Source organism: Taurulus bubalis, assembly GCF_910589615.1.
Source record: "Taurulus bubalis genome assembly, chromosome: 19".
Taxonomy (NCBI): Eukaryota; Metazoa; Chordata; class Actinopteri; order Perciformes; family Cottidae; genus Taurulus; species Taurulus bubalis.
The window spans coordinates 16045637-16073621 of NC_136607.1; the positions used below are offsets into that span (position 1 = coordinate 16045637).

Below are 27985 nucleotides of genomic sequence, written 5' to 3' on the forward strand. Positions count from 1 at the left end.
AATTTTGTACAATTCTGCTAAAACAAGAATTTTCACTAGACTTTAAGGCAACAATATATTTCTTTCCCACACAACAGTGATGGTTCTGAGTCAGTTTCCGTTTTCATACTAAGACACAGAGCACCATTAGGGTTGATTTTGAGTAAATTCCATCATCTCAGTTTTTGTCTGTCCTTAAAGGGAAATATTTGTCTCAGATACTAAATGCTCCACTTTTTCCACCAGCTCGTCGATAACGGTGTCTGTCTGCTATTTGGATCTTTGCTGTGGCTTTCCCCCTGAAAACAACTATGTAATGCTGAAAATAGATTGATGGGAGTGTAATAAGTCATCCTTAAAACTATTGTCAACATAAAAGTATTGATTAGTGCATCTTTAAAATAAAGCTCTGCTGGTTTTGATGTTTGAATTAACCCATCTCAGTCAAACAGGTGGAAAGCTGTATTGAGTAGTGCAAAAAGAGTTTAATATTTTATAAAAGCTAAATTATAACAAAACAACTGAACAAACCATCCCTGACTCATGAAAGTTAAAAAGAATGGCACATTCAGTTTCCTGACCTATGAAGATATTGTCACAGTATTTCCTTGCAGGCTATATTCCCAAGTAGTATTAAATATCCAACTATAATATAATAATAAAAAAACAAATTGAATATAAAAATCTGTCTCAGTTCCTGAGATATAAAACTTGCCAGCGCATAATCTCTTTGGTCATTACTTTTAAACATGAGGGGAGTTTTTTGTTTTTGCAATTGTATGAATAAACAGTTCTTCTAGTATTTCGGGTAGAGGACCCTGGCAATCAGCCCGTCGGCCCTCTTGGTGTCCAGCCACTTCCCACACAGGAAGATGGTGGTGACACCATTGGCCGTGTTAGTGACTTCCACGCGATCCAGCAGCCAGCCGGGGCTCAGACCGCCGTTGTCGTGCTCCACCCGGACCTTCTGCAGCTCGCCCATGTCCAGCATTTCCAGCAGGAACCGGTCCGTCTGCTCGCGTTCGAAAAGGTTACGAAACTTCTGCCGCAGTTGCCGGTGGCCCGAGTCTCCATTGGAGCCGTAGATGGTGATGAAAACATTGGCGTCTGTACCTGCTCCCTTCTCATCGCCCGTGATGACGATGATTTCGTACTTGACGGGCACGAGGCTTCGAGCTTTACTGGCGAAGCTCTCGATGGCCTTCGTGCACTCGAAGGTCGAGAAATCCTCCCTCTTTGAAGAGAGGGCGATGAGGGCATTGCAACTGAAGATGTACCTGCAGGTGACGATACAGAATAGGATCCGTTATCAACAAATGGCATAAGCTGAACGGCTGAACTTCCACATGGATGTAGATTTGTAGTAACTGATGTCTTACTTGTTTCCCAGTTCTCTTTCAGTGACAACGACCTCCTCCACTCTCCAGAAAACCTCCCCCTTCACTTTCTTTCCATCCTTGGGTGTGTGGCCCAGGCAGATACCAGCGATATCCCCCAGGTTCTTGGACGAAAACTCAAACCTGTCAACATTTCCTCTAAGAAGAGAGGAACACAAGCATGTTCGAGTGAGTAGCCGTTCATACTTTAAATTCATGTCACTGCCAATTTGCTGTGGATGGTGTAATGTCATCATAGTCAATTGCAGCGTTGGTCTGATACTCAAGTGCTTGGTGCTAGTGGGGATTATCATAATAAGTGCAAAGGCAGAATTAGAAGGAGAGAAAGCACATTTCTTTAAGCTTTCCCCTGTACACAAGTTGCAGCTCATTAAGTTAATCTTGCACCAAGTACCTACCGCAAGAACCTTTTCTTCTTTGAGGAGTTCTCCATTACAAATTCTTTTGATCGGCCCTTCCTCCCCTCAAGTACAATCCAGGCATTTTCTTTGGTTTCGGTGTCTCCAGTTGTGATACAAATTTCGTACTCTAGAGAGAACACGGACGGTTTAATTAAATGGTCTCAGTTGTTCGCAAACAAACATGTCCTCCATTTCCACACGGAATATACATCATGCATTAGGATCCCTTGGCACGGAAATGCATGCTTATGTTAAAATCCTTAAGATTTGCATTATATCAAACCCCATTTGGACACTATTTATGGAGTCATTCATTCTTAGTGGCAGAGTCACACTAAATGAATGCACGTAATCCAATTTTGTCTCATTGATGTCAGCCTCTTTGTAAGCGACTGCTAATGCAAACAGACCACCTTACTATTGCTTCACATTGAAACACAAACAGTGGCTTTTGCTGTGGAGAAGCCACAGGAAACACAATGTACCTGCAACAGTATTTAAAAAAAGAAGAAGCTAATTACAAAACTTGCACTTAATCACGTGTCACCAAATCACCCCAGACTGAAATCTGAATGATTTCAACTCTAAAATAAGTCCCGTGTGCCGGCCTTACTCGTCTTCTCGTTGAGGTCCAGGTAGTCGTTGTTAGCGCATGCCAGTTCTCTCATTATCTGTCCATCATCGTCATTCTTGGCAAGCCAGCGGTCACAGGGAAACCGGAAGGTTTTGTCCAGGATCTCATCCTTCACGTCGATATATTCCAAGTGCCATCCTGGAGCGGGACCTGTAGGAGTCATGCGATCAGGAAACACACATAGGCGGTCAGTAAAAATGTTGTCAAGAATGATGAAACAAGAGTGACGCAGCAATCTTTCAGGTGATCAAGTCAAAATCTGCGTCACCGCTTTCAGGTTCCCTCAAATCATCAAATCAGACGTCAAGTGTTCAGGTTTCATTAAAATCAGAGCGGTGACTCAAGATATCTCCGGTGATGTCACAGACGTATTTGGTTGAGTGATTCACTTTAACTTGAGTGAACTTCATTCAAATAGCACTTTTCACAATTGCCAATCACAAAATCTGTGTGTCTGAGGGCTGACCTGAGTTGTCGTGCCAGACTCGTACTTTGGAGAGCTCTCCCATGCTGAGGATATCCGAGAAGCGGAATGTGTCCACCTGCTTGCGCTCAAACTTGTTGGACTTGCTGCACTCTTTCAGTGCCAGCGTCCCCGTGTCTCCATTCTCCCCGAAAACTATGATCCACACTTTGGCATCGGTGCCGGCCCCTGAGGAGACAGCAAAGTCACCCGTTTAGTAAATAAATCATCAGAACGCCTGCTTCCCTGGAACAAAAACATGTTGGATTAAACAAAGAATCATCAGAGAAACTGTACAGCCTGGAAATGAACTGTGGATTTGCACCTCCAAAATCGTAATGAGCACAGTATAGTTTAATTCAAATCATTGTAATGACATTTCTAAATATTATTCCAATTATTAACTCATCAAAATGCACTTGATCTTTATACATCTAAATAAGTGATGGCACTTTGTTGTAACTCTTTTAAACTGCAATGCAGCTCAACTAATAGAGGGATTTCTTGAATTGCCAATAAATACTGAGATTGAAAAGCCCCGAGGAAACTGATCTGCCAACTAGCAGCCACATTATGCAGAGTAAAATGAGCCGCAGAGAAAGCCGCGTTCTTTGACTCAGACAGCACATCTATAATCCCTCTGTGCTCTATTATTTCATTACAGTGAGTTAGACACTAAGTGAATGTGTAGTAGGCGATGGTGAGAACAAACCTCACTCATTCTGCAGCATTTTCTTTGCGTCCTTGTTCGACACCTATCTGTGCACGAAATAATACATCTCATTGAATTGAATTAACGCTGCAGTTCTAATGAGCGATAACAGTGTTAGCAAAATGAGACATTTAAATATTAAGAATTGCATGTTATGTAGCCGTTATTAGATTATTTTCTTTTAATATACCTCCTACTCGACATTCAATGCCTCTTCACACTGTACATGCAGATCATCGTCCTGATCCCACAGGAGACCATTACTTCATGCACAGCATCGCCTATGTAATGCTGTCTGTCTGTGTGTATGTGTGTGTCTGTGTGTGTGTGTCTATCAGCCATGCTCATTATTTCTCCAAGAGCCTCAGTGGTGGTGCAGCTTCCAGTAACAGCCAGAGGCAGAGAGCAGTCCTTTGAAGTCGGCTCAGACTTCTCGCCACGCTATCGTATTGATCAGCAGCACTTCTGAGCTATAGAAAATACTGCATGAAGAAAAGAGGGAGCAAAGCCGCGTGGACGCTTTCTTAAGAGGATTTCTTTCATTACCACGTTGGAGTCAAACATTAATTATTCCAGCTTTGTTCCTCTTGAAGAAAAAAAAAACAGACCTCTGCACAAGGACAGGTTAAATGACGATGAGGAGCAATGTAACATATCCATAAACTCAGCTTCCAGCTTTGGATAATAGTTGAAAGAATGTGATTACAGACACAAATCGCCTCCAGAAGGCTGTGGCGCTAATTTGGCATTACAGGGTGAGGAGTTGACTCATCTGAGAATATCAAGCCACCATCTCCTTTGAACATAGCCATTTAAGGACCTGCAGGTTTCCCTCGGGTGTTTTATTTTGAAAGAGTTCAGAAAATAATCAAGAGAGGTGACGGCAAGGTGAACCCAGGGCTCGGTTTGACAGATGAAATCGCTCTTCTGACACTTGAGTCCTTCCGCATCCCTCAGGAAGAGCTGCAGGAGACTACTGAGGAAAAGAGGATGTCTGAGCTGCTCTGCTCAGTCTGAGTGTCCCTGGATCTGACCGGACGCTAACCCAGAGATGAGAGGATGGATGGATGCTGTCGGCAGGATGAGTGGACTCATTTAAACTCTGCAGTTTAAATGAGTCCACTCATGTGAGGCAGTTTCTCTGCCTCACAGGTCTGACCGAATGTTAACATATTGTCTTTTTCTTGACTAAATGTTAAAGTGGTTTGATATAACAGGCCCTTTAGATCAGTGGTTCACAACCCTCGGTTCAGGACCCTCCAAGGGGTCACTAAATAATTAAGTTTAGCTATTGAATTATTCAGTACATCTTCAGGCTGCTAAAAAGTCTTAAAATAAAAGTAAACAACAAACAAATATGCAACCTGTGGTGATGAGTCGCAAGTAGACACATCTTTGTTTTAAGGCAAAAACGTTTAGAATAACTGCTTTACAGTATTTCTAATAATGTCAGCACAGGTCGCTGCATATTTTCGGTTTTTGATGAGACTACCTGATAAATTCAACAAAGCATTTCTATGAGCATGCTGACAGCAGCCGGCCTGTGGTGAGGACGTACCTGCGCTGTCACTGGTCTTGACCTGGACTATATAAGTGGTGAGCTCCACCATTAGCTCCTCGTCCACCACAGCAGCCATCTCGCAGATCATGGTTCTCTTCGGTCCTCGGGTCCTGGAAAGCCACTCCTCATAGGTGAACGAAGACACCTCCTCTGTGGTCAGGTGACGCATGATCACCTGGGTGCATAGAGATAGCTCTTCAAATATTATAAACACACATATTATTCAGAATCCTGACATGGATTTTTTTATTTTTATTTACTCAAATGTAAGAAAAAGTATGACACCAATGCTCACTTTTTCATGCTCACGATAATAATGCTAACAATCAGAGTTGCAGGTTTAATGATTACCACGTTCAGCATCTTAGTTTAGCGTGTTGTTAATTTACTAATTAGCACTAAACTGCACCTGAGGCTGGTGGAAATGTCTTAAACCAAAAATCATTTATCAGTAAAAAAATGTTGCCCTGATGATGGCGCTGGAGGGCAAGTTCAGTTATCAACCATATCAACATATGAATGTCTGCATCAAACGCCATGGCAACCAAAGACACCTCATGAGTAAGAGCGATCTACAACATGTCATGTCAGTCCATTCAAATAGATATTGAGATATGGACCAACATCCCAGCGTGGATAAGAACAAGTTCATATGAATAAGCGTCGTGTCATGCATTATCATATTGTGGACACCAAGCTGTTACGAGACCCAGCCTCCCTGTTCAGCCTCCTGTCTGAGCACCAGTCCTGGGAAACATTTCATTACGAGACAACGACTCAGGTCTGGCAGCCACGCTCATATAACCTCTCCACTCTGCATATTTATTTGGGCAGATTACTATGCTGGCGGTCCGCCCGGTGCACTGTTGTGTCCTTTTCAATACATGGACCCAGCAATCCATAAAGGCAGCACATCTGCTTGTGATGCTGAACACACAGGGCTCTGTGCAGGGTCAAGTCAAGGAGATGTTCGCAGTCGCTGAGTCCCAGGCACGAACGGACAGGGCTGGGTATTGTTCCTGACTGCTCTGCTGCTCTGCAGGCAGTGGTGACTTTACCAGAGAAGACATTTGCATAGGAAATGTGTTCTGTTTCATCAAGGCATTTGGCCTGAGACATCAGACTGCATTTGGAGGTGAGCAGCGATGTTGTCCTCGCAAGGTCAGCGAAAGAGAAAGCAACTATGTATATTAATGAAGATTATACTGCTGGGCTATTCATTAAAATTGGCGATATTTGCACTAACACACACCAATTTACAAAAAAAAATGTAAAATGTAAATCTCTGTACTGACTACAGTAACACAGAGCGCTCATTACTGTGTTTTTTTTTGCGTGTGATGATGCCAGAACAAAGAGTATGGTGAGTAAATGGTTCAATATGCTCACTCCAGGAACTCCGGGCCCTGCTGTGTGTGTCTGTGTCTTTGTGGGTGGGTGAATCACTGACCCTTCTCCTGCAGGCAGGGATAGATGTGTCTGTGTGCCGGGTGATATAATAGATTGAATGATCCTGTGACCTGCAGCATACACTGCCAGCGTAAAAACACAAACATGGGAGTGTTTTGTACTATTGATTTTGGAAGGAGTGTTCAGCTTTTTATGCTCCCGGTGTTATGTTTCATGAGATGAGATCAGCAGTTTCTTCGTTGTATCCGATTAGCCCTTAACAAGAATATAGGGAACCTGTGCATTGTGCAGGGTCAGCTCATTCTGGAGACTTAAACCGGCTTATGGTTATCATTGGTGTTATTTCATGAATTGTTCTTTTGTCCACGCAACTGAACCGCTTCAGTGCGGTATACTGGTAGTGGCTGATGTGGCTTAGAGCTTCAAGCAGAGATGAGGAGCGTGTTGCATAGGTCTGGTAAGCTCGTTATTTTCCATCTCCACACTCCCAGGTTATTTGGACCCACATTTTGTATATGCAGTAGTACTTCTCAAGACCTGTGAACAGACTTTGGTGTGTACAATTGGTGATCTGACCTGATCCAGAAACCAGTCAGGTCGACTGCCGGAGCCATCAATACGAAGCCTCATCTTCCTCAGTGGAGCAATGTCATCAATCTCCATGTTGAACGTGTCCTCCTGACCGCGCTCAAACCTGTTGTCAAACACATGGAGGACACAGAGTTCATAAGCGGCAGCAGGATGAGGCAGTCTCTTTATTTCATAATGTTTTTTCACGTTGTTTTCTTGCATCTTTCTGGCTACCTGTCCTCATTCTTCTGCAGCAGCATCTCTTCCGTGCTGCCGTTGGCTCCAAATACAGACATGAAGATCTGGGTGTCTGTTCCTGCGTTCTGCACGTCTCCTGTTACTACGGTGACCTCATAAATAACCTGGCATGAAAATATTAGACATTTTACTTGTTATATTTTTTTGTACCGTAGCCATCTCCCACAAGCAGTACTATATAACTGGGCATGGATATGAATTTGTTTTGTAGCTAATAAACAACATAGATTGTTATTTTTATTTTTTTTTAACTATGAGGTTGACGGCTGTGCTGTAAACATCGGCCAGAATAAAGCCCACGGAAGTCACTTATTCTCTTAATTTCTAGAGATGTTTCATATCTTCATCAATAAATCAACCTCCAATTAGCACATTTTCATCTTTATCAATAATGTTGCAGATCACACTTTTACAATTCTCGTGTCTTAGTCATCGACTGGTCTTAGCACTATAATAATATCTACTTTTTTCCCAGATATATCCGATGTTTACACCTATTGTTAGCATCTTTTCCCATCTCAGATGTTACTGAATGTATAACTGAAAGGTGTTCTTAAATGTCCAAGAAATTCATTTTAAATCCCATCGAAACCAAGATACAGTATGTACCAGATTTAACTGGTATTAATTGGAAATAATTGGAGTTGTGCAACATTTTCCTCAAAGTAAATACCTCCATCAGTTTCATTCGTGACAGTATGACAGAAATTGATTCATCATCATGAGTCTATTGCGTTCATTTAATGTAATTGTGTTGCATGTTCTGAGCTAAACGAGCGATAACATATCATTTGACTGAGCTCACATACCTGTTGGGAGATGGAAATGGCCTCTGCATCCAGCACGTTGAATACTCGAGCAGTCAACCCATCTCCTCGATCTTTGGCCAGCCAGCACTTGCAAGCAAATATATATTTGACCCCTTTGGTTGGCACAGCAACAGACAGCTCATCAACCAGCCAGCAGCTCTCAGGAGTGGCCCCATCATGACCTAGCTACAGGGAGGATGAGCAACAATCACCTCGAGGAACGTGGGTGTATTTTCCCCGGTTGGCCAATATGTGTGTGTGTGTGGATGTGTGAGAGTGCACGATCATCACTGAAGCTCAAAGAGCTTCCCCCCTCCCTCCCTCCCTCCCTCCCTCTTTCCCTCCCTCACCTCGACTTTTTTGATCTCCCCCACATCTGAACCGTGGCACTGAAAGCTCTCCAGAGAGCCGGCCTCAAAGCCCATCTTCTCGTCCGGCAGGTCCAGCCACAACCTCTCTGTCTGGGTGTGATTGGCCCCGATAATGATCACATAAGCCCTGCTGGTGGTGCTCGCATCCCGCTCCAGTCCGGTGCTGATGGTGATGTGGTAAGGTATGACTGCACAGGAAGGGAACAGCACTTGTTCATTCATAGAGAGCAAGAGATTATGTAAAGATGTCTGTGCTAGAATTGCAATGGCAAACAGTCACAGAGCAGAGGATGAATCCAGTTTACAATGCGGAAGGCTTTTCTTACTCGGGAGCTCAACTTCCTCCTCTTTCTTCTTTTTGCTCTTTTTGTTCATGTTACTGTCGACACTCTTCAATGTCACGGCTGAGTTCTTCTTTTTGCTGTTGAAGCTTTCTCTGACACCTTCGTAACCCTGAAAGAACACAACACACACACAGTGATGCAGGTATACACAAATACAGGTGCTTGCTAATATCTATAGAAACACACAAAGTGTGTTCAATAAGGCTGTGGGCGGATTTATGAGCTTATTAGTTTACCATTATTAGCCATGTTTTACAACATTTGTATTGAAACAGTATGTTGTGTCATTGTATTTAAAAGTTGGATATATCTTTTTTTTAATCTAGCGCACTCTCGCTAGTTTCTCAAGATTAACAACCCTGCCTTTAAAGTAAGATAATGAACAAGGTAAACATTACACCTGTTAAACATCAGCATGTTAATGCTAACATTGAGTACATCTGCAGAATAATAGTTTTGTTCAAATGTTTTGTTTTAGTCCTCTGAGAAACAAAATTCGGATGGAAACCAAAAACTCTCAGCTCATAAATCAACAGTATATGTCGGAGAGATACCATGAAAAAAAGCATCTTTCTAATCTCTTTTCTACCTTTGTACTTTTAATATCTCTTTTCATATTTGTACACATGACGTCTTCAATGCTACCTTAACATAGAAGGCTCTCCCAATGCGTCGGTCCTCCCTCTTCCTGGACAGCCAACGTTCACATAAGAAGAGATAGACCTCTTCCGTATCCACGTCAACCACCTCCACCTGGTCCAAGTACCAGTCAGCACTCATCATGCTGTTATCATGCCGTATTTTTATCTTGAAAACCTGTCCGAGGTCAATGGCTTCTATAGTGAACTTATCCACCTGGGGAGAAAGAAATGTGATCATTGGTGAAATAAAAACAAAAGTATAATCATGTAGTTTGTATGATGTATTTGCTGTAATTTAGTTTCCTTTTATAAAGCTCATTATGTCAGGATTGTTTGTCACTTCATTGAATAGTATACAAAATGCTTTCTCACAGATCCCCGTTCAAACTTGTTGCTGTTTGTCTCTGACTTTCTGAGTTTCCTCTCCCCAGTGTCTCCCTGGTCCCCGTAAATGGTGAGGAAGACGTTGGCGTCGGTGCCGCCTCCGTACATATCGCCCGTCATCACTGACACGTTGTACGTGTGAGCTGTAGTGGGGCACATTGACCACAGACACGCACACAATGATCAATTTGAGTGCAATTGGCAGAAAATGTGAGTGAAAAGAAAGCCTTTTTCCATCACTGTTTGGTGCAACTGTCATAACAGAGACTCACTCAGAGATAAGAGAGGACCTGAAGGAAAAATGTCTTGTTTCTGAACGAATGCTCAGAAAGGTGGGGGGGAGACGGGAACAGGGTAACAAATCCTGCTCGTATCTCTGCCGTGTTCTGTTTGTGTGTATAAATGTCCGAATGTATTGTTTGTCTGCGTGTGTTGACATACTCTCCAGGGCATCTTCCACCTCCACTTCGGTGACCTTCAGGTTTCCGTCGCGTGAAAGTTTCTCAGTGATGATGTCAGAGGGCATCAGCTCTCTCACCGTTTCTCCATCATCCTCCGACTTGGCGAGCCAGCATTCGCACGGGAAGATGACAGTCTCTGAACCCTACAGAGAGAGAAAGGCGAATTATTGTTCGGTTATTGTCTCAGACTCTGAAATAACAGCGCTGGTTTAGCCTCATCTATCTGTGCAGAGAACATCCCCACCTGCTGACCAAAAATAGCGCTTGTGTTTGTGACACTTTTCACAATTCAGGGGCAAACATTGTACTTTTTATTTCACTATATATATAACAGAATTTTCCACACAAAAACATATCGTCTCGTAAAATATGATGCATTGCTCCAAACAGTATATGACGTAGTTAAAAATAGTTCCAACTTTGACTACAACCTCACACATTACTGAATCAGTAATAATCATCCAACAATATGATATATAATATATGACATTATAACACATGGGGCCCTTTTTGACACTTTAACTGAAACAACATGTTATATTGCAGGTTTTTTACTTGTAATAGAGTATTCATATGTTGCAGCATTGCTCCTTGGTATAGGATGTGTCCTCCGTACTTGGTACCTTTCCTTTCCTGAGCAGACGTCTGATCTCCACTCTGTCCAGATGCCACCCTGGGTTGACCCCGCGGTTGTCATGGCCGATCCGGATCTTTTCAATTACATCCCCCACATCTTCTAGCTGCACAGAAAGCAGAAATGTATTCACAAAATAAATAATATTCAACATTGTATTTACTACAGTAAATACACCGATGGCCTCGCTGCTCTTCACTGAGTTTGATGACTTTACCAACTCTACTTATTTATGCCTGCACACAGTTATTGTACCTCAACAATAAACATGTCTTCAGCTCCTCTCTCAAAGTACATCCTCCTCTCCCTCTTGTTGACACACAGACTCTTCTGCTGGGTGCACACTGCATCTCGCCCGTACAGGACAATGAAGACATCCGAGTCTGTGCCGGCTGCAAACACGTCGCTCGTGAAGGTTTTAATTTCATAAGGAACAACTACAAAATTGGAAGAAAAAAATAAAACGTACCCAGTTATGTGCATCAAATAACCAACATATTTTTTGTCAGTGTGGTGTGGACCATCATGCATGCGTCATTACATGGTGTGTAATGCTCCGTCTGAAGAGAATTTTGGAAAAGGTCCCTGGCGGTGGCCCCGTCATCCTCGCCTTTATCCAACCAACGACCGCAGGGGAAGTGCAGCTTCTGTCCAAGAGACGGGGCGTCAATCTCCACCCAGTCAAGGAACCAGCCTGCTGATCCTCCACCTTAAACATTAAACACACATTATTGTGATCATGTGACTAGTGTTGCACTATTCACTGCACAGGCCGGCTGGTCTGTCCTACCGTACCACGGTTGTCGTGTCCGACACGCAGCTTCTTCAGTGGTCCAATGTCCACAGCTTCTACAATGAACTCTTCGATCATACCCCGCTCAAACTTATTCTTATGAGTCTTTGAAGCCTTCAGGGTAATTATGCCTGTAGATGCGCACATCATAAAGTAATTTAATCATTTAAATGTGAATGCAGATATATGTATAAATTATAGTCTGAAGTATTACCTGTGTCATCCTTGGTGCCGTACAGAATCATAAAGACATTAGCATCAGTTCCTGCATACTTTTTGTCGCCAGTTTTTAGCCTTATTGTGTATGTTGTTGACATGGCTGTAATAAGAAATAATAAGAAAGCAGAAGAAATGAAACATCAGGGAATCTTGTGATTGTTATTCCTATTCATTTATTAAAAAACAAAAAAATATGAATGTCTTCTTTCCAAGGTCACTTTGTGTCTTTAGTCCAATGTTCTTCTCACCTTTCTGTTCCAGGCCAAGTGTGGTTTCAGAGTCTTCCTCATCATCATCATCGCCTTTCTTCATAAAGGCCTCGTCCACAGGAACTAGCTCCCGGGCAAGCTGTCCATCATCCTCATCAACAGCCAGCCAGCGTTTACAAGGGAAAAAGTACCTTAAACACAATACATAATGAATATAAAATAAATGCTTTGCAGTGACCAGTACCAATGCAATAGTCTGTTTAGGACTATCAAATGCTCCTGTGTCTAAAAATACTCAAAGAAAGGGGCTGTCTCTGTTTGGATTGACAGAAAGGCTGTTGGTCCACCAAACTATTTCAGAGTACCATTTCCCGCCACACAGTGGCGCTCTACAAACACTTTATGAGCAAAGGCTGAACCTTCGCTCATAAAGTGTCTGTAGCGCTATGAAGGTTGATGCTGTTTTGTGAAACCTGTGGCAATGATTGGGTGTCTTCAATGACTTAGCAAGGTGTGAATAATGTAATAGCAATTACATAAATGATTATACATTTGTGATAATTAATAGGTTAATTATTCAAGGCATTTAGATGCAGTTACACGTCTGACTCAAAGTGCAGATGGATTTCTGCTTCTTTTCTAACATCATCATGACTTACGTGGTGTCATCTTTGTTGTCTACAATTTCCACTCTGTCCAAAAACCAGCCGGCACTGGCCTGACTGTTGTCATGTCGGATCCTCAGCTTCTTCAGAGTACCTAAGTCGACCGCTGTGATGTTGAAAATGTCCTCCTGGGTCACACGCGATCCAACCAGGAACAAAAGGGTCAAGAAATGTCACAGGTCTCAGTTTAGTAGTCCATGAGAACCTCATTACTTATTAATTTGATCTGTATTTAACCTGCAAGGCACCTTAGATCCAACATGTGTTTGACAATCAATGCTTAAACAGTATCAATGATAACAATCAGGACCATGTAGAACACAGCAGATCAAACACAATCTTTACATTATGACCAGTGTTTCCAATGCACCACTTTTTAAGCTTGATTCTAGCCTTATATTTAACAAACATGAGAGGTTTGAATCTTCTCATCTAACTCTCTGCAAGACAGTGAACAACTATACTATACAAAAGTTGAAATCAATACTCAGATTATGACATAAAAATGAGCCCATCTAGAACTGACCGAAACAAAGCTTACCTGGCCTTTCTCAAATTTATTCAGGTTGTTTGCCTTCCTGAGCCGTCGCTCCCCCGTGTCGCCGATCTCTCCATAGATGTTGACGTAAACGTTGGCATCAGTCCCCGCCCCCCACATGGTTCCGGTAAACACATGGACCTCATATGAGTTCACTGAGATGAAAACACAGTTAAAAAGTCAAATTTTAACGTTGCACCATATGAATTTGCAATGTCAAAATGAAAACAAACAACCTGGCCTTTGGTCAGCACATTACTTTTAGCTCTACTCACCCTCCAGGTCTTCATTGCCCTCAGTCAGCAGTTCAACCACTATCTCCCCATCCTCCTCATCCCTGGCCAGCCAGCGGTTACAGGGGAAAGAAAAGGTCTCCACCACTTCCTGCAGCTCCTCAACCATCTCCACCTCCTCTTCTTCCTCTTTCTTCTTCTTCTTCTTGTCCTTCTTCTTGTCTTTCTTGGTGTCCAGCTTCTTCACCTCAACCTGCACCATAGCCATCGTCAGCCGCTTGATGTCCACCGTCTCCAGGAACCAGCCGTCTCCGATACCCTTCCCGTCATGGTAGATACGCATCTTGTAGATCTTACCAACATCCTGAGCCTCAATCTGGGTTGCAGGTATGATACAGGGGTCAAACCAGGACCTTAAATCTCCTGCATGCATTGAGATAACACGAGACAGGCTTCATACAGACCCTGAAGATCTCAGTGGTGCCGCGTTCAAAATTGTTGGAGCGACTCTTGAGCACAAGGACTTCGGTTTTTCCTTCATCTCCGTAGATCTGACAGAAGACATTGGCATTGGTGCCACCTGCACGCTTGTCCCCTGTGACCACTGTTACTTCATAGTTGATCACTGAAAGAGAAGGAGAGGCCGCGCAATATACCCCAACTCAAAATCACTGTTACTGTGTTTGAAATGATTCATTCTGACTGTACTGTGTTGGTGTTATTCACATTGTTCGATGTCCAAGACTTCACTGGGATAGATCTCAACCTCCACTTTCCCATCAGCCTCGTCTTTGCAGAGCCAGCGGTGGCTTGGGAACATGTACTGCATCCCATGAACCGGTACAGAGATCTGCACACTGTCCAGAAACCACCCGGCCCGCAAGCCCTCATTAGTGTGACCAATCAGCAAACGGCTGATCTATAAGCACAGGGGACATAAGATGTAACCATATTATCATAAACTCTGTTTTCTGTGAAGTGTATTTCTGTCTGAAGAACTTGCCTGTCCAATGTCAAAGGTGTCAATGGTAAAGATGTCAGTTTGTCCCGTCTCAAAGTAGTTCCTGAGGTCGTTGTCGGAAACTGCCAGTATCATCTTGTTCGTGTCACCCTTCTCTCCGTACAGCTTGACAAACACCCTGGAGTCCGAGCTGGCCCCACTCACACTGCCTGTCTTAATTGCTATATGGTAGCTGACATCTTGGGAGGATGGACAGACGGCAATTAAAGATGTTTTTTGAAATCCAAAATAAAATGAAAGTTTGCTTAACCTATCCTTTGTTTAAAATGTTAGCGAGGCACTCACTAAAGAGAAGCAGGCCATCTCCAGCTGGGACTAACTCACGGACAATCTGTCCATCATCTTCATTACGGTCCAACCACCTGAAAAAACAACAACCGACAAACTGAATCCTAAATAAATGAAATTAAGCCTCCCACCAAAACTTCCATGTGTGGAAATAATAATTGATGAACATGGAAATATTGAGTTCACACAAGAAATAGGGAGAAAAGGTAAGACCCCAACATTAAAATGCCCTGGCTGTAGCTATGCATTATAACAATTACACTTGACAGGTCTAAGTTCATATTTCATGAAGGAAGCTTCAATTTCACATCACTAAACATTTTGAATGGCCGAAGATTATTGAGGAAATAAAATCACCATTAGAACACAAAACACTCAAACAGTGGATCACCATTGTAAGCTTGAAAACCTTCAGGACAGACAGACAGGAAGAGCCTGTTTCTAGTTGTAACACGCACCTCCACCTTGCGGTTTGGCTCCAGTTACTGAGGGATAGAGCGGGCTGTCTACTGCATTTAGTCACTATTTGTCGTGTCGAACTCATCCATCAGCTGCCCAACTACTTAAACACCTGCCACTGGAGAACTAGTGAAGGTAAGCATGGCCTATTGATGAAGCTTTCCAGGCAATTATGTCTACAGCTGTTTAATGTTTTGATTGGTTACAGACTAAAGAATTAAGAAAAAAATGTAACACACTTATTTTCTTTCTTGGGAAGAGAAATCCAAACCACTCCCATACCATGTGGTGAATATGAAGCAACAGCCCGCATCTTGGCATAAAGACTAGAAGCACTCCTTGCAAAAACCACAGCCACTTTCACAGTTCCTCATTATGCACCATGGCTTCAAACAAGACGCAACATGCTAATTGGAGAGCTTTAGAGGTGCTTTTCTAACCTTTAGAGTCAGTCTAAGCGTTTCTCCCTGCTTCCAGCTACTAAGCTAAGCCAACTGTCACCTGGCTACAGCTTCAGATGGACCATAAAGACACAAGAACAGGGGTCTCAAAGTCAATTTGGCTTGCGGCCACCGCTGGTATTGTGATCTCATCGGAGGGCCACACAGAAAGCACACTTTTTTTTTTTTACATTCACAACATATTTTCCTCATAAAAAGGCAACCAGCAGTTTCTATACATTTTTATAATAGTTTTTAACAGTGCAAATATATTTGATTTTTTAAAATAACTTACTGAAACTGCACTGAACCAACAAATGCAGCGCTTCTGCTTACACAGCTGAGCCACATTGACCCTGATCCAGGTCACAGTGAAACCCTGAACCAGGTCATAGTATAGAAACCCTGAACCAGGTCATAGTATAGAAACCCTGAGTACAGCTTCACGATGGGCATCACTAAGCGTGGACCTGTACTTGCATTTATTAAAGTTCATAGTGGAGAAAGGTTTCTCACAGATATATGCTTCCAAAAAGGTACATGACCCAACTGATCACTTTTGTCAGCTCAGGGAACAATGGAGGCAATTCTCTCAGAAATGGTCCAGTCATGTCTGGTTTTCCTGTCTGAATTTAGCTTTTAGATCACTGTTGCAAGTCAATAAGTTCCATTTGCAACATACTCGGGACTGAGACATGACTTCATACTACAGATCAAGCTTCATGGGGTGTGTGCACATGAAACATTAATATTACAACAGTTTTTGTTTTCAAACAAAAATATTTACTATATATATTTGAGTCAAAATATGTTCTATAGAAAAACAAACTATTTACAATGTTTACACAATGTGCATGTTTCAGTTTCGTTTTTTCAAGAACAGTTTTCAGAACAAGAACAACATATGTACTCTGTATCTATGTGTGTACTATGTACTATGTATGTGTGTATGTGTGTACTCTTTACCAGTGCATGGCCGTGTGTCTAGCGCAGAGTAAAACTGAACAGCTGAGCTGAGCGGAGCTGCCGTCTCTCTGTGGACAGTGTTGTTTTTTTTTTAGTACACTGCAAGGTTTGTTTTTCTCAGGTGGTAGTGTGTTGTCTGTCTGAATAAAAACCAGTGTATCTTTGCACCATCTGTGGGTGGGTAGGTCCTCAGGGATTTCCTGAGTGTTCATTGGGTAGTTTCACACAAAATGTCGACTGACACCTGAATCAACAAATTAGGTGAAAGGTGGAGCTCGACACAGACGCCTCTGGCTGTGAAGCTCCTATGAGAGGCACGTATGATCACACAGAGGAGTGGGGCGGAACCTCCAGACTTTGGCGCATCTAGCAGCATCTGGATCGGTTTTCTACTCCGTTTTGTCATGGAGCTATTAATAGAAACGTCCAGTAAACGGGCCGCTCTAACACTAAATTTTGATGTCTAGTAGGGGGCCACAAAATATCGGCTCGGCCCGCGGGCCGCGAGTTTGAGACCCCTGCACAAGAATGATTTTGATCTTATCACACAACTCTCTACAAGAAAGCATCTAACTCTATTAAAAAAAACATATACTATCCCTTTAAGTCATGTCTAAAGTATTGCCTTGCCTGAAACAGGGGAACTCGATGGCCACACTCTCTGGCTGGCCCTCCTCCCGGACCATCACCTTATCAAGGAACCAACCACAGCCTCCACCGCGGCCATCGTGGCCGACACGCACTCTGCGAATTTGGCCCAAAGACACGGACTCAATGAGAAACTCATCGTGCTGAGGGAAGACAGAGTGAAAATGGATTAAAAGATGTTTGCAGTGCATTTCCCAGACCATTTATTTATGTTGTGCATATTAATAATGCACTCACATTGCCCTTTTCAAATTTGTTGACATTGTTCTTGCTCATAAACATGAGTCTCTCCCCTGTGTCCCCCAGGTCACCAATAACATTGAGGAAGACGCTCGCATCAGTGCCACTGCCACTGACGTTGCCAGTGCAGATAGTAACACGATACTTTATCACTGGAAAAAACACAAAGAAAGAGGAGGACGCCGACATAATATTACATAAAGCAGCTTCACACATAGAGTTTGAATATCGGCACTGACAGCTTGTCCGCATTTAGGATCAACTAGGTACTTTTGTATGAATGTGTCCATTTCTTACAGGCCAGCGGATCACTGATGAGCTCTCCGGTGGCCGGTAGTTCTCTGGCGATCTCATTGTCGTCCTCATTGATGTCCAGCCAACGGCCACATTCAAAAGAATATTTCTCCATTGTCAAGGTCTTGAGCAAAGTGACCTGCAGAAAGTGACAGCCTCATGTGTCATCATGCACGTCTTCATTTAGTCTCTCTCCTCTATATCTGAGACCAGGTGCAAGTTTAACTACCATTCCGTGTCTAATTTAGTGCCAAGAGGGTATATAAAACCGATTAGGTCCGACCGAAAGAGTGATGGGTCTCACCTTCGCTAAATGCCATCCAGCAAATGGATGTCTCTTCTCGTGCCAGATGCGTACTTTCCGCAGTCTTCCAATGTCTGGCATTTCAATCTACAGCGATCCCAAAACATGCAAAAAGAACAACAGATACTTAAAAAAAAAATCATGGGAACTTATAGTCGACCAATGTGAGAACAGTGGAAGAAATGATCCAGAGCTCACCATGAATTTATCAAGCTGGCCCTGTTCAAAACTGTCAGAGTTGTTTTCCAGTCTGATCTCATCAGACTTGCCCTTCTCTCCATAGATCTGCAGAAACACCTGGGCATCTGTCCCGGCCCCCTTCACATCTGATGTCAAAATCCACAGGGACCATGGGTACTCTGGAGTAGAATTCAATAAAATGCAACTTGAATTCCGTTTTGGTGATGAGAATATGTGTGATTTTTACTTTTCTTGCAATGCGGAGAGATCTGCGAGTCGAATGAAAACTACCCACTCTTCTGTTTTTTCTGCCTTCGAGAGACCATCTCGTACAGCTCCCTCTCAATCAGTCCGTCCCCCTCGTCCTCGTCCAGCCACTTCCCGCACGGAAACGTCTGCTCGATGCCCGTGAATGGACAGTATATTACGACCTAGAGGGGAAAACGGGTGCTTGGTGGGTGAATGACATTTTTGGTGAATGACATTTTTGTTACCAATGACAGCGGTGTAGTACCTTTTCGCAGTACCATCCAGCCCCAACGGCCCCGTTGTCGTGCCCGATGGTGACCCTGCTGAGCGGGCTGATCAGGTCACAAATCTCCACGTTGAAAATGTCGATGAGACCACGCTCGAAAGCACCACCCTCCAGGAATATTTTGCCGCTGTTCTTTAAGCCCTTGGAGCCGTGCATGACTATGTGGATCTTAGAGTTGGTGCCTCCACCCCTCACGTCTCCAGTCATTACTTGGACATTGTATACGATTCCTAAGTATATTCAAGAAATTGCACAAAAACAGTTGCCATTGCATCAATGAATTGACAGAATTGAGATGTGACCATGTATGAAAGTCTAACTAATTCATCTTTTTTTTAACAAAATCCACATATCTTTTTCTGCAGTGAAATAGTGGCTCGTGTTGTTCTCACCCATTGGTTGCACAGATCCAACCAACACATCTCTCTGTATTTTGCCATCACATTCATCCATGGCGAACCAACGATTAACTGGGAACTCATAGATTTCTTTATTCCCCATGTCATCAATCACGACCTGGAGAGACACATTATGCACCATTGTGAGGGATTTATATGCATGTGGGCAGGTCTGCAAAGAGTTGTGTAGATTGAACATGCCTTATCGAGAAACCATCCAGCTGATGAACCTTTGTTGTTGTGGCCAATAGTGATTTTCTTCAGCCTTCCCAAGTTTGGCGCCTCTACAGTAAACTTGTCCTCTGACCCGCGCTCAAAGTTGTCTTTGTCACTGTCCAGTCGCCGCTCTCCTTTCATATGAACAAAGCATTTTGGAACGGGAGTCAAACACATTGAAATTAATGACACAGCTACAACTGTTAGAGTAACAATAACTATACATTGTTTGTCATGGATCACTTCATCAACATCAACTTAATCGCCTATTAATTATAATATTCAATTGATTGTTTCAAGTCATATATCAAGAAGAAATGCTAAACATTTGCTGGTTTCAGCTTCTAAACTATTGTCTGTTTACATCATTGTAAATGTAGTATAAAATGATACAGATAATTAAAAAAAATGTGCAGCCCTACCTGTGTCACCATTCTCTCCAAAGACAATTAGGAAGACATGTGCATCAGTTCCACTTCCCTTCATGTCAGCAGTGAACACGCTCACTATGTACTTATTTACTGCAAAACAGGAAATCAAGAATACATTGACTGATATAACAATGTCGTAAATTATACTTCTCAGTATCATTCAGAACTAATGTTCTATCTCTTTGCACTATTTAATCAGAATTAGTTGGACTTTTATATTTTCATTGGGCAGGTGCCTTACAGGTCCACACTGAGATGGTTTACAAGTTAAATATTCATAACAGTGTGTGTGTTGTGTGAGTAACAGCCATATCACTCTGACCACTCCCTCGCAGCACAGTGTCCTCATGTCTTTATCCGAGCCTTGGCTTCACAACGCTCTGCTTGACTGACTGCAGGCACTGAGATGTTAGATCACATTGCAGCAGATGACACATGGGCTGGTTTACCTGACTTACCTGAGGATTATAGTCTGATGGAATTCAATTACAAAATGAAACAGTAGCTAGATCTGTACGCTATCAGGCACCTCTGTATGGTTCTCAGTTAATTTGTTAATTTGTTTCTAATTTTGAAAATACCTACTGTCTAACATGAATGTATAATGTATTCTAAAGAGATTAACATTAGCATTAAAGCATTATTATTGAGGAGTTTCTGAGTAGTTGTGAGCTGTCATGTCTTGATTGCATTCTGTCTTAAAACTAGTCTTTCTGACTTTTCAAACCCAGTGGTTTGTCTGCTATGTGGGGGAGGTATTTGGAATTTTAATTAACTGTTATTTCCTTTGAACCTTTGTGAATCTCTGTGTGCTTTGTGTTTGTCCCAGAGTGACCTACATTTTGGGACGTCCATGGGGTTCATGCTGCCCAGCAGGTCCCTGACAAACAGGTTGTCCGCCTCCTCCCGACTCAGCCAGTTGTTGCAGGCGAAATAGAAGCGCAGATGGGGCCGGTTCATGTCGGTCACCACCACCCGGTCCAAGAACCAGCTGGCGTTCATCCCTGTGTTGTCGTGCTCGATCCTGGGGAGTCAACCGTCATAGTGTGACATGAATTCATCCTGCAGGCAATCACAAATACGTTTTCCACATCGCATACACCAATTTTTACACCATACACCAATTTTTAATTTGCAGTCGTAAATTCAAACAGTGGAAACTGTTGTTTTCAAGCATTGTGGTTCAGATATGAAAATTCAGTGAGGAGAGAATAAGTGGAAGAATAACACAATGAGCTGCAACTGGCGTCTAAGCACATTGTTTTGAAATTCACAAATCAAACAACTCTGGAAGCTCAAGAGTCCTCATGTGACTTCATTACAGACAGAAGAGAGAAACAGGAGGATTGAAACATAAAGGATCCTGAGCTACATTAAAACCAGATTAGAGTTGTGTTGTACTAATTGTTGGGAGTAGTTTGATGCCAAAAATGTCTTTCTGCCAGCCCTCACACCAGAAAAAACAACAACATCCAAACAGAAGAACAATAGTGCTTCATAATGCACTAAAATGTATGAGGTGCTGCCATGTCAAATGCAGACATATGAGCATATAAACCACAATAGCTCCTATTAACTGACCTATAAAACCTGTAGACCTGTGGCTCATTTTGTTTGATGGTCACTGCAGTTTAACACAAGTAGAAAAGTCAGTTTCTAGGTTAATAGTCTGAATTGCACATGAGTAGTGAAAAGCCTTTGCATCCCCTTGTCGGATTTATTAATATCTGCTAATACTCTATTTGTGAAATATAATTGGAGTAAATGTTGTAAATTTGAGATTCAATGTCGACAACAATGTGGTCTAAGCTAACTTAATCTTGGAAGCAGTAGTTTAACAATCGCAACTCAAGGTCCACTTCTGGAGCTTTCACCCATATCACACGATCTATACCAGTGGATGGACTTTGTTCAGTTATTTTGCATCTGACATGCAAGATCAGCAGTATCAGTAGTAAAAGAGAGAAAGAATACTGGGAAGTGTCCCTTGAGTTGAGATTGTTTTGTCAAAAAAAATGAAAACACGCTTGGGGATAAAGCAAACCTTCCATAGTTCAGAATTTTCTGGTGAACCTCTACTTTTTGAAACCTCTAAATGTATCCTGCCGTTCATGTGTGACGGCTGTGATGTAACTCCTCCGGAGAAAGACACTAACTCCCAACAGATGGGGCTTAACCTTCTGTCACTGGCTGAAATCCTTTCATGGCCGGCGTCACAGCTGGAAAATAAGCGAGAAATGTTCCTGTGTGAGCCTCTCTGTAAGCTGCTGTTATCCTGTGCGAGGTATACTTGAGCATAAACTGTGATGCTGTCGGTGACCTGTAGCTGTGGGTATCTACTGCAGCCATGCAAAGGGGCATAAACACATTCATATATAAGTTATCAGATAGCCCAGTCAGCACTGTGGGGTTTTCTATCACATTAGATTTGCTGTACACTACCTCAGCTTCTTCAGAGGCCCCACGTTGTGCGTTTTGATACGGAAAACATCCGTCTTATTCTTCTCAAATGCAGTTCGGCTCCTGTAAATTGAGAAAAGAATATGAGAATTTGGGAGAAAGATGAATTGAGTGTCATATGTGTGTGTGTAAATGTATGACAGAGAGAGAGAGAGAGAGAGAGAGAGAGAGAGAGAGAGAGAGAGAGAGAGAGAGAGAGAGAGAGAGAGATGGTCTACTATATAGAGATTACAAGGGTCAATGAAAGACAGTCCAAGCAGACAACTGAACTGAACTCTGGAGCAGTAAATTACATCTCCTGACTGGTTCGGTTTAGGGGACTCTGGTGGTCTCACGGCAGTTGTATAATCTGAAACCTCCTGAGGCTCGGCCCATTCAACGCTTCCGCCTCCTCGTGCACTTCTACCCCTCACAGAGCTGTGTGCATGGAGGACCCCCTCTGCCACAGCGAATCAGACACCCTCTTTTCCATTAACAGAGAATACCTGCCTTTGTCTCTGACCCACATCTCCATCTGTTCTCAGCTTCCTGCAATATTCAACCCATAGACATTGCCAATGCTCTCATAATTAAAGTGCACAGTGTCGTATACTCCGAGAATGACATATAAATTCATGCCCTCGTTCTCTGTTTCTATGTAAAATCACCTGTAAGACAATGGTGGGTGATGGGGAGACATTGATTATGTGTAAACGCAAACCCAATGCAAACTTTGGAATTCATGCAATTTGAATTTGTTATGATCACAATGAATTTCCAAAGAGTTGCATTTTTAATCTGCCGCGATTGTTCAATCGGGCAAATAAGCTTTGAGACATAGAAACCCTTACCTGTATCATGTTATAAAGTTTGAGTCGCTCATTACACGATACAGGCAGGACCTAATATATATCGGAGTAAGGTGAAACTCCTATTGCTGTATGTTTATGTTGTGAAAAAAGTGACTTTTCAACATCCATGTCGGGTATTTCACCTGCTGAGCAACACTATGGCCACACAGCACGGAGATACTGAATACATAGCATGTTGAGGCTGTCTGAATGAGACCAACCCAAGGTGTGAGTGACATGGTCTAGTGTGCCTTACAATAAGTTGGTATATCCTATACGCTACACAGGTAACCCTATCTGTCAATCAATGTGTGTAGAGATAATGGGAGCCTGCTGCTGATAAGATCCCCTGAGAGTCATTTGATCATCCACAGAAATGACATCGTGGTCTTCTTTCATTTGCCTCTGAATGGAAAAGAAGACCGGCCATGTCACATATTTCCTCCTTACTCCAAATATTCTGTGTCCGACATTTTTAAAGGACTGTATAGAAGAGAGATTCCTGCACCACAACCAAACCTTTGTGGAACATGCACTGCTTCTCTGACATCAAAGGACATTTCAGGTTCTGGTCGATATAGTTTCGACAAACAGGTCAAAGAAATGTGCAAATTGATTTCGTCATGATTGATCCACATCAAGTTAATGTTGATCAGGAATGCTCCCCCATACAGTGTTATATACACAATACAACTCAACACAAGGACAGAAACATAACCGTCCTATTAGCAGACTGATTGGAAAATACCTCTTTTCTGTGCTGAAGGATCAGAAAGGAAAACAAAGGTTAAAGTTAACAGCTGACATTGAAACAAGTATTGAACTAGATAAGTTTTCTAAAAATACAAACTGAAGCAGAATGAAATCCAATTGACTCTAAGCGACAAACAAAACCTTGTCATAAGGGAAATAAGTCAAGCAGAGCAAGTCATTGAGACATGATTTTGAGTTTTACATATTAATCAAAGCAAATTATAACACAATGACATCATGTCATGACATGACAATGACAAAAACCCTTTAAAACTCACTTGCTTGCCAAGTGAACCTTGGGCGTGACGCCAAAGTCTCCAAAAAGGGTAACAAACACATTGGCATCCGTCCCGGCTCCCTTTACGTCACCAGTGATAGTGACCACCTCATACACTGAAAGAGAGGAGTGTAGATTAGACAGAGAAGGAGAGAAGGAAATGAGTTGCCCCTTTGCCCATGTTGCAACAAACACCACAAATCTGAAATAATGAGTGCACGTCTAGGCAATACATTTCATGGGGTCTTACAAGCACTTAATGATCGTAAAAGTAATGGGTGAATAAAAGGACAAAGACAAAGTCACATCCTCAGACAGTGTCCAATAATCCATAAACATTAAGGAGCATTATGTTTCCTTCCATGCACTGTTGCCAGGGAATTCAATGCGGCGAATCTGCAACGAATCCATGTCTGGTGTGACACACCAGACAAGCCTCTCTCACATTTCACAAATGGTCGTGTGACCAAGCTACTGGTTTGACAGGAAGGTAAACAGGAGGAAAACTCATCTGTCTGTCAAATCTACCTCAGTTTGTGTCCAGACTGGTCCAGACTGTAAAGTCACAGCAACTACTGGGTGTATTAATATGATATTTGAGCCATTGCTCCCAGAGGATGAAGCTTATACTGACTTTGTTGAGCCGCTGACGTTTCCTCTCGTGCTACATTTATGGTTATTCGACGGATTATCAGTATATTTGGCACAGACATTCATGTTCTTTTAATGGTGTCCAGTCTTTTCACCTCGTGCTACCATCAGGACAACATTGCAATGTGTGTATGTAATAGTTAAATTACCTTGTGTTATAACTACTTAACTTAAAAACTAATGGCATTAACATTAGCCTCAGCTGTGTTTCATGCTATTTATCTTATCATGCTACCATAACTCCAATGGGGAAGACCACATATAAAACACGGTAGGCTACCTGCTAAACAGCGGCAGGTTAGCATTGACACTGTTACATGTTAGCATTCCTACGTTAGCGTTTAGCTCAGAGCACCCCTGTGGCAATGCACAGCCTCAGAGCTGATGTATTGCCTATGCTAGTGGCATAGTGTGGTCACTTTCTACTTAACTTTTGTCACCATGAATCCACTGAGCGGAATACTTGTAAATCCAAACACACGCTTTATTTCCCCTGCTAGAAAAACCAGCATAGACCAGCATAGACCAGCATGAACCAGCATAGGTCTGATTTTTCCAGCAGGGTCTTGTGGGCGATTTTGAGAACCACACCTGTGTTTGAGTTCCAGTAACAACACTAAATCTTCAGTAGGACGGTGACTCAATAGCTGAGTTTATACAGTGGTAATTCTATAGTCTGTAGTAAGATAGACTGGATCTGTTGGACTGGAAGGTATGGGACACTGGTTGGGACTTTGAGTCAAACTTAATCAGCGAGAGACGGTGGAAAATAGTGGTGTACAGTCTGAACACAGGTAGACTGTGTTTTAAAGGACTGGACGACTTGGTTCACTGGTATCCAGTGTGAAAAATGTATGTGGACTAAAGGCGGGAAACTGTTCACGTAAATTTAGATGAATTAATGAAACACATCCATCAAGTAAAGTGTAACGGAATTGGAAGTAGAGGATGCAATGAATGAGGGAAGAAGCAGACAGATTGCCTAAAAACATCCAGGAGAGGAGGAAAGCAGAGGCAGCGATCCGATAGGGTTACGGGGATCTAATTAACAGTGAGCAGAGCTATTAATGATAGATTAAGAGAGACACCTGATCAAATCAGATAGACACTGAGCCTTGATAAACTCCTTGGAGTGTCAGAGACCTGAGTGAGCCAGTGAAGCAAGAAAGAAGTACACACAGGCAGGTGTCACTGCTACTGATGCTAAACAATGACACTTGCTGCTCCTTTCATAATCGCCTTTAAAGATCAGAAGATGATAGCACATTAGCTTTGATCAGCTACTTTATGGGAGCAATTATCTGACAGTGAAAATGCTAGAAAATCCAATAAAATGTCACATTCGCAGCACTCTCTCTGTCAACATGATTGTGGGGGCGGAGGCATGAAAAGCTTTTAAGTTCAGCCATCTTTATGAGCAATTTTCTTTACATTTGAATACGGCTGAGTCATGCACTCTCCAAACGCTCTTTCAAGGCAACCCTGTCTGTTGTATTCATATACTACTAATGTAAATATGTTTCCAAAGACAGAACTTTGATGCCAGAGACGTGCATTCGCATCCTGACTTTTAATTCCTTTTAATCTTTCTCTGACGGTAACCAAACATTAACAATCTATATCAGCGGATATAAAACAGAATGTAGAATAAGTTGACCATGAACATCTTTCACATATGTCGAGTAAGAATATTAATGTGACTTTGCAGACACGTTTATGCATTTTTTTTCTTCTCCAAATTGTGTTGTTCTTCAGGTGGCATACATTAATCTCAATGCTTTAAGAAAGCTCCTCTGGCTCCCGGCCCTCTGGCCCCGGTGGTTCTCTCAGCCCCGGAGACTGGGACGGCACCCAGCACCTGTCTGCCCCCGAGCTTCTGTTTGGCTCCATTCATGTGGAACATAACTGAGCTTTCACCCAAGAACAATCAGAGAGGGATTCCCCTGGGTGCTCTGACTCTGAGCTGAAGGGAGCTGGAGGAAAACTGTATTCAAGACTTGACCGGTTGGGAAACTCCAACTGGTAAATACATATGTCAGGTAACTGAGACTTACCTGAAAGACAACTTGCGGGGCTGCTCTGTCTGCTCTAACATGTTCAATCCTTACCTTTCTTTTTGTAGTACTCATCCTCGTATCCATCAGATGAATCTGTGTGGTAGGTCAGCAGCTCATCCTGGTAGATCACGCCATAGTCCACCTGTTTATTTTTGGATTTCTTCCCCTTTTTCTTTTTATCTTCGTCGCTGTCCACCGACCCTTTCTTTGCCTTCTTCTTTTTCTTTTTCTTCGAGTCTTCCTCCTCCTCCTGCTCCTCAATCAAGGGCTCCTCATCCCCATCATTGTGAGACTTCTTCTTCTTTTTTCCATCTTTCGACTTCTTATCCTTGGATCCCATCTCCTCCTCTCCCTCTGGCTTCTCTGTGGGTGATTTCTTCTTCTTTTTCTTCTTTTCCTCCTTCGCTATCTCAGTCACTTCCTCTTTGAGCTTCCCTGATTTCTCCTTTTTGGAATTGGTCGTGGGGTCATTATTGTTTTGCTCACCCTCCTCGGCCTCATTTTCAATCACAGCACCAGCTTCAACACCATCATCTGGTTTCTTTTTCTTCTTTCTCACTTTTTCTTTTTCACCCTCTTTTATCTTCTTCTCTCTCTCTGGGGCCTCCTGACTCTCAGATCTTTCTGCGCTCTTGTGTTTCTTCTTACTCTTCTCTCCTTTTGTGGTGTCCCCACGGGTCACACCGTTGCTACCGTCCTTTAGTTTTGGCTCCGTTTCCTCCACTTCGTCATCAACCTCTTCGGTTTCTTCTGAAGCTGTGGACTTTTTCTCTTTCGACGGCATCTTTAATTCATCCACTTCCCTGGCCTTTAGTTTCGTAAGTGCTGCCTTGAGTTTCTAATGGTGTAAG

General features: G+C 42.6%; 1 protein-coding gene across 1 annotated transcript; it reads right to left on the minus strand.

Moving 5' to 3' along the window:
* Positions 1-775: 775 nt before the first annotated feature.
* loxhd1a (lipoxygenase homology PLAT domains 1a) lies at positions 776-27918 on the minus strand (the record flags this gene model as incomplete). Its single annotated transcript, XM_079235433.1, has 42 exons — positions 776-1256; positions 1359-1514; positions 1775-1904; positions 2391-2561; positions 2878-3063; positions 5145-5322; positions 7134-7251; positions 7362-7489; positions 8195-8380; positions 8545-8753; positions 8892-9018; positions 9555-9764; positions 9923-10077; positions 10376-10538; positions 11019-11135; positions 11285-11466; positions 11571-11738; positions 11825-11953; positions 12037-12141; positions 12290-12441; positions 12910-13043; positions 13457-13608; positions 13729-14062; positions 14151-14311; positions 14413-14605; positions 14690-14886; positions 14993-15069; positions 17491-17651; positions 17746-17900; positions 18046-18181; positions 18347-18433; positions 18545-18705; positions 18822-18957; positions 19041-19291; positions 19454-19577; positions 19661-19809; positions 20098-20196; positions 20946-21130; positions 22549-22629; positions 24145-24156; positions 24428-24542; positions 27186-27918. 42 exons carry the CDS (start codon positions 27916-27918, stop codon positions 776-778), a joined length of 7284 nt encoding a protein of 2427 aa, XP_079091559.1.
* Positions 27919-27985: the final 67 nt, after the last annotated feature.